The following is an 8,323-nucleotide window of genomic DNA, read 5'->3' as shown; positions in this document are numbered from 1 at the left end:
GACCTCCAAGTTAGTCACAAGAACGATGGCTTCGTGTCGGTGTAATTATCATTTACGTGTCATCACGAAGCGACGGACGGACTCACACCATAAACCAGACGAGGAAATGATTCAAGTGTTAAACATTGTTGCATATTAACGCTTCGCCGACAACAATACGTCGTTTATATTTCCAGAAATAAGAAAAAAATGAATCTTTGACGACGATCAGTGGCGTCTAAAAAGCCAAATTATTACTCATTCGTAAAATGTGTCATGTTGAAGTTGTTTTACCTGAGAGGTTTTCTATTAAGAGAACGGAACTATTCTTTAAAGTGGTGTATGAGAGGTTTGGTCGGTGGTCCAGTGTTAGTTCATTATACAGAGTTGATGGTTCAGGAACACGTGGGTTGGAATCCTCACATTGCTGCATAAATCTTAATCTGTTAAGGAGGCTGACAGCGGACAGCCAAGAAGACGATGAATGGTTCCAAGGACACAGCTGTAAAAATAATATTAATTTCCAACCTTTGTATACACCGATTCTAATTACGTTATAACATGTACCAATTTTCGGTAATTACCCACAAGGTTTAGATCTAAAAGTGTAAGAAGCCTATTTTTTGGTTGATTTTCCTAATGTTGGTGTCAATCACATTTGTATTGGATAATCAACCCACTCTACTCTGTTCCAACAAAATTATTCACCTGAAATCACTTTTGTCACTTATTCTTTACTCAAGTAATGAAACATGGCTGCATTTTCCTCTCTTATCTGTAATAGTTTCCAGTAATAATATTGAGACAATGATCGTGAAACACACTTTACTTCTTCCTTCCACTCAGTTGTGTAAGAAGCGAGCTGTTGACGCCCCAAACATTGTGGCATAATGTATACATACGTGTTTGAGGATGTGAATGTGTGCAAGTTTGTTTTAGACTGTGGTTGTGTGAATATTAGGGCTCCGGTTGTGGAAGCGTGTGTGTGTGTGTGGGTGTGTGTGTGTGTGTGTGTGTGAATTAGCGAGGGAATCCGCCAAATTGGTAGCACTATTGCAGGGATGTGAAGCGAATATGTGCATGTGAGCCAGCTAGTGTGATGTGTAAGTTTGTGAGTGTACACGTGCAAGAATGTGTATGCAAATGTGCGAGTTTGTGGATGTATGAATGTGTGTGTGTGGTGTGGTGTGGTGTGTGTTTGCGCGCAATTGTATAAATGTGTAAGTTGGGGGCAGAGTCACTCACCTGTTGGGGTGTGGCTGGGAGGGAGGTAGAGGCCAGGTAGTATGGCTGCTCGTGCTAACTCGTGCCTCCAGCTGAAACAATGTATAATCCATTCTGACATCAATTTCAGTTTATAGGTTTAAGATTTCTCACGAATACAAATAGAGGAAACTGATTCACATAAAGAGTTTTAATGGAATATTTATTTTTATTTAACTTCGTCTCTACAGTTTTTTTTAGGATAATATTTAAGTTTATTCAGCTAACTGTGATTTATTCGGCCAACTGTGAGCTTATTAAGTCAGATGTGAGTTTATTCAGTCAACTGTGACTCTGAGTTCATTCAGTAGTGAGTTAATTAAATTAACTTTGAGTTTATTCAGTCAACTGTGACTCTGAGTTCATTCAGTAGTGAGTTAATTAAATTAACTTTGAGTTTATTCAGTCAGCTGTGAGTTTATGTAATCAGTTGTGAGTTTATTCAGTCAGCGATGAGTTTATTCAGTTAAATGTGAGCTTATTCAGTCAGCTGTGAGTATTCAGTTAGCTGAGAGTTAATTCAGTTAACTGGGAGCTTATTCTGTCAGCTGTGAGTTTATTCAGTCAGCTTTGAGTTTATTTAGTCAGCTGCGAGTTTGTTCAGTCAGCTGTGAGCTTATTCAATCAGCTGTGAGTTTATTCACTAAGCTGAGAGTTCATTCAGTTAACTGGGAGCTTTTTCTGTCAGCTGTGAGTTTATTCAGTCAGCTCTGAGTTCATTCAGTCAACTGTGAGTTTATTCAGTCAGCTGTAAGTTTATTCAGTCAGCTGTGAGTTTATTTAGTCAGCTGTGAGTTCATTCATTCAGCTGTAAGTCTGAGTTCATTCAGTCATCTGTGAGTTTATTCAGTCAGCTGTGAGTTCATTCAGTCAGCTGTGAGTTTATTCAGTCATCTGTGAGTTTATTTAGTCAACTGTGAGTTTATTCAGTGCTGTGAGTCAGTTCTGTGAGTTTATTTAGTCAGCTGTGAGTTTATTCAGTCAGCTGTGAGTTTATTCACTAAGCTGAGAGTTCATTCAGTTAACTGGGAGCTTTTTCTGTCAGCTGTGAGTTTATTCAGTCAGCTCTGAGTTCATTCAGTCAACTGTGAGTTTATTCAGTCAGCTGTAAGTTTATTCAGTCAGCTGTGAGTTTATTTAGTCAGCTGTGAGTTCATTCATTCAGCTGTAAGTCTGAGTTCATTCAGTCATCTGTGAGTTTATTCAGTCAGCTGTGAGTTCATTCAGTCAGCTGTGAGTTTATTCAGTCATCTGTGAGTTTATTTAGTCAACTGTGAGTTTATTCAGTCAGCTGTGAGTTTATTTATTCAGCTGTGAGTTTATTCAGTCAACTGTGAGTTTATTTAGTCAGCTGTGAGTTTATTTAGTCAGCTGTGAGCTATTCAGTCAGCTGTAAGTTCATTCAGTCAACTGTGAGTGTATTCAGTCAGCTGAGAATGACGTACGAAGGCGGGGAATAAACTGTAATGTGAAGGTGAGAGTTGAACATGGTATCGTCTTGGTAATGGTGCAGTAATCTGACGAGCTATTGAGGAACGGGGTCAGAGTGTGAGGCGCAGGGGTCGTGAGTCAGAGGTCACCGGGTCAAGGTCAAGGAATTCGAGAAAGCCCCCAGTGTGTGTGAATCGTGTTTCGTATCACTCTTTCACTCTCTCTCACATTCACTCTTTCTCTTGCATTATCTCTCTCTCTCTCTCTCTCTCTCTCTCTCTCTCTCTCTCTCTCTCTCTCTCTCTCTCTCTCTCTCTCTCTCTCTCTCTCAAGAATGCGCATGATGACAGAGATGAATTAGGGCCATTTCCTTCACAACGTCTGAGTCACACACACACACACACACACACACACACACACACACACACACACACACACACACACACACACACACACACACACACACGAGTAAAAATCACCTTAAATGATGAGATGACGTATAGAGTGACAAGATATGAACATGACAAGTCAGTTTGTAGCGCCTTTGACCCAACCTTGACACGGGGGGGGAGGGGAGGGGGTGAGGTGTGGTAGGACTGAGGTAGACGAGAGGGGGGAGGAGGGAGGTTGGCGAATTACTACCGGATGCCGCAGTAATGATGAGAGAGTCATTGTTGTGCCTGTTATGTGCACAGTTACACACAAGCACAGTTACACACAAGCACAGCTAAACACAAGCACAGTTACACACAAACACAGTTATAAACAAACAAATGATATGTACAGTTCGTTACAGCTACAGTTATATGCAAGTGATTGATAAACAGTTATAACTTATAACTTATAACTTATAAGCATATCTATATACGATACTATGAGTGCCTGGATAGTTATGAATATTGTTATATACGAACAAGTTGATGTATACATATTTACAACCAGTTACGTACAAACACATGTTATATAAATTCTGACCTGTTCCGTATGAGAATTTGATCTATAAACAGTTATAAGCGCCGGTATACGCAAGGTTTTGATATGTAAACAAAATAAACATAGTTTTTATAGATACGGACAGATATATGTGTTACTTGATATATAGAAATGTACAAGCAAAGTCATAATAAAGTCGATGATTTATATATAGGTACAATAACAGTCATATAACACCTGATATATAAATAACTATGAGCACAGATATATATAAACTACTTATTACACAGTTACAGGCACAGTCACATTTAACACCTGCCTATACAGTTACAGGTACAGTCACATTTAACACCTGCCTATACAGTTACAGGTACAGTCACATTTAACACCTGCCTAAACAGTTACAGGTACAGTCACATTTAACACCTGCCTATACAGTTACAGGTACAGTCACATTTAACACCTGCCTAAACAGTTACAGGTACAGTCACATTTAACACCTGCCTATACAGTTACAGGTACAGTCACATATAAACACCTGCCTATATAGTTACAGGTACAGTTACATTACAAACACCTTTCTCTACAATTACAGGTACAGTCACATATAAACACCTTCCTATACAGTTACAGGTACAGTCACATATAAACACCTGCCTAATCATTTACAGGTACAGTCACATATAAACACCTGCCTATACACTAACAAGCACAAGATGAGCAACAGGTATTACAAGTCATCCAAGAGGTAGAACGATGACCTGCTTGTAATGCTCCATTTACTCTCCTTATATCGAATCTTATATTATTTTCTGAAGGTTACTCCTATATATATATACCTCCTAGTGTGTATATTTATTTACCTCCGCCAACAGCAAGATGGGGTTAATAAAATCTTGTCTGTGTGCTTGTCTGTATGTCAATCGGTTTTATTACCAATCGGTTATTAGGTCGAACGGTCGCTAAGGAAAAGTTGGTTTTATTTCTTTGGGAAGATAATAATTAAAATATCGAAGTTGAAGGTCACAGTTTTGCTTCGGGCAGTCCAGGTGAGGAGAGAGTGAGGGGAGGGGAGGGGGGGAGGAAGAAGAGAAGGGAAGAAGAGTGAAGGAAGAAGAGGAGGAAGACTATTATGGAGAATTACTTCTATATTTATTAATCTATTGTTGTCTATGTTTGATTTAATAATTTTAAATAAATTTATATGAACGAAATAAAACTTAGATAAATTATCACGTGATTTGGTGAGGTGAGGTGAGGTGAAGCTTTGGTCATTACTACACCTGCCTCAAACATCACCAAAATACAGGTCATTACAACACCTGCCCCAAACATCACCAAAATACAGGTCATTACAACACCTGCCCCAAACATCACCACAATACAGGTCATTACAACACCTGCCTCAAACATCACCACAATACAGGTCATTACTACACCTGCCCCAAACATCACCACAATACAGGTCATTACAACACCTGCCCCAAACATCACCACAATACAGGTCATTACAACACCTGCCTCAAACATCACCACAATACAGGTCATTACAACACCTGTCCCAAACATCACCACAATACAGGTCATTACTACACCTGCCCCAAACATCACCACAATACAGGTCATTACTTTCTTTGTATCCACCACCACCATCACCTGTAATCAAAACACAATAAGCAACTATGTGCAGTCGTGAAGCAAAGAAGTATCAAAGGTTGTAGGCAGTCACGGAATAAGTGATCATCATCATTGTTACCAAACGCTGTAATACCTGCAGGAGAGGTAAAACACCTTCATTGTTGTAACACGAAAAATTATATGGGGTTTTAAAGTTGGATGAGTGAGTAGGCATTTATTAGAGCTATTTAGGAATGGGTATTTAGAATCGCTCTTATGTTACATTAGATTATGTTAGGCTTAAGTTAAGGTTACGGTTGGTTAATTGATGAAAAATGAGTTTCATGATTACTTTAGGTTAGGGTAGGTTAAGTTAGGTTAGGGGGTGAACAAGGAGTCTTATTTACAAGGTAGTAGGTAGTAGGCAGCTACCAAACAGGGAGGTACTACCGCCTGGGAAGATATTGGAAGCATAATGTGTTGTCTAATGGTAGACCCTGCTGCCAAATGGCATCACGAAAATTGTGATCAGGTCCCAGGTTGCTGATCTGACTTTCTGCTTCATTTACACGCAATTGCAGGGTCTCAATTGTTTCTCTTACCATTGACAACACAACATACATATATCGTTTCTCACTTTTGATCTTTTTTTTCATTTTTGTGTTTATAGTTCTTTATTATTATTATTATTATTATTATTATTATTATTATTATTATTAATATTAATATTAATATTATTATTTATTATTATCATCATTATTTTATTATTCTATTTTTGTTTGTTTTATTATAAATTTTATTTATTATGAATTTATTATGACTATTATTTATTATTATTATTATTATTATTATTATTATTATTATTATTATTAATATTAATATTAATATTATTATTATTATTATTATTATTACATTTTCGTCCCCCAGGCCCCAATGTGGGTCAGTGACCTGTGCCCGGGTGGGCTAATCCCCGTAAAAAAAAAAAAAAACGTTAACCTAAGCGAAGAAACCTCCAGTACACCCCAGTGTGAGTCCACCTCTCACACGCCCAAGACCTATGACAACACACGAGTCCAGAAAGAGTGAAAGATCAAACAATGCCCAACACTCCTCATATTTATACAGCTTACATCACACTCTTAAAATATCGGGAGTAAAATAAAAACAAATGAATAACGAACGAAGGAAGGAACAAAAATACACAAAATAGTAAATAATTAAAAGAGAATACACAAATGTAAAGTTCATGTAGTTGGAATTTTATTTTCACTCAAGTACAGTTTTCTCCGAGCTTATAAAAACATGTTGATATATAGCATTGTTGGTTTTATAGTGTAGTTAATGTATAAGGGGTGGGGGGTGGACTGCAGTAATTGTCTTGTGTCTCTCTCTCTCTCTCTCTCTCTCTCTCTCTCTCTCTCTCTCTCTCTGTTTATTATTTTGTCTGAGAATTCCCGACGAGTATTTTGTGGTATGTAGTAAAGTTAAAATGCCAAGGAGGAATGTCGCTTAATATATATTATGGTTATATAAGAATTATACTGATATATCCTGTAGTATTATTTTAATTAGTTGTGATAAGTAGAAATACAGTAGAGTTTCTTATAAGTAAATCTGGATATATATTTATAGTAGTAACAATATATAATAATTCTTAGTCATTAGTAATTACAGTATAAAGTCCAGTTTATTGTTTGCACTAAGTAGTTTTTGTTTGTATTATTAATTAAAGTGGAAAAACAAAAGTATCCCGTACTTGTTTTTGTGGATTTATCTAAACTATCAGGAAAATTTAATTACTGTCTTTTATCATGAGTGAAAAAAAAAATCTAAGTTGTTGTTAAATACTCAAGAGTGATTTTGCTTATACTGAACCGGCGGCCAGTGACCTTGACCTTTAAGATGTAAGGTCAGGCACCCAGAAAGCACCTTGCCTCATGTCTCAGGTAAAAGGGGATTACACCACACATTTTAACAAGATACACTAATTAATTACTCGGAATACCAGTCTGGCCACAAGAAAACTGTCCACGTACAGTTAGTCCTCAACAGTCAGATAACTGGACCTTCGACTATTATTATCTCCATGAACCACAATAATAATTCTCAGAATCACACCGCTTCAATAATCAGTATAATCCTGAGGTAAATTATACCATGTATTGGGTGCGTTCAGTGTACATGGAATTATTTTGTTTTACTGAGAATTATAAATATGTTTTTCTCTTAATGGATAGGTGGTAAGTGTCCTTTATGGAGGCTCGTCTGACCTATTCCTTAACGTGCAGTAACTCCTTTAAAGTTAGAGGACCTTCATTACTCATTAGTTTGATGAGTAAATATCACCTTAAAGAATGTATGGTAAATATCACCTTAAAGAATGTATGAGTAAATATCACCTTAAAGAATGTATGAGTAAATATCACCTTAAGGAATGTATGAGTAAATATCACCTTAAAGAATGTATCAGTAAACTTCACCTTAAAAAATGTATGAGTAAATATCACCTTAAAGAATGTATGATAAATATCACCTTAAAGAATGTATGAGTAAATATCACCTTAAAGAATGTATGAGTAAATATCACCTTAAGGAATGTATGAGTAAATATCACCTTAAAGAATGTATCAGTAAACTTCACCTTAAAAAATGTATGAGTAAATATCACCTTAAAGAATGTATGATAAATATCACCTTAAGGAATGTATGAGTAAATATCACCTTAAAGAATGTATGATAAATATCACCTTAAGGAATGTATGAGTAAATATCACCTTAAGGAATGTATGAGTAAACATCTCCATAAAAACCCACAACTCACCCTTAAATCAGTAGTCTAACAAATCCTTCAAATAAGAAAAGATGAACCTCACTACAGCGACTAATAAGCATTGAAACAATATTATGTCGCCTTTGGTAATGACTTAATAACCGTCACAGAGCCGCAGAACATAACTGGTTACTGTGGTCTGCAAAACTTTACCACAACGAAAGTTAACCTTCTGGTGATCACTAAAAAACTTGTTCATAATAAGTCCTCAGCCAGCGTCTTAATGATCAACTGAGAAATAGCTCAGTGTAGTGATTGGTAAATGGGATC

The 8,323-nt window shown here is 36.7% G+C and overlaps 1 protein-coding gene across 1 annotated transcript in view; it reads left to right on the top strand.

Annotated features, from left to right (window-relative positions):
* The first annotated feature begins 248 nt into the window (after positions 1-248).
* Positions 249-8,323, top strand: part of LOC121870590 (mucin-5AC-like) — an 87,579-nt gene continuing 79,504 nt past the window's right edge. The window contains exon 1 of the mRNA XM_042372423.1: positions 249-347. Within this exon, the coding sequence (XP_042228357.1) occupies positions 249-347 (99 nt within the window). The remainder of the gene's footprint in view (positions 348-8,323) is intronic.

Source organism: Homarus americanus, unplaced genomic scaffold (genome assembly GCF_018991925.1).
Source record: "Homarus americanus isolate GMGI-L3 unplaced genomic scaffold, GMGI_Hamer_2.0 scaffold32583, whole genome shotgun sequence".
NCBI classification, from domain to species: domain Eukaryota; kingdom Metazoa; phylum Arthropoda; class Malacostraca; order Decapoda; family Nephropidae; genus Homarus; species Homarus americanus.
Note: the sequence above shows the minus strand (reverse complement) of the source record. Positions and strands in the feature narration are given on the sequence as shown.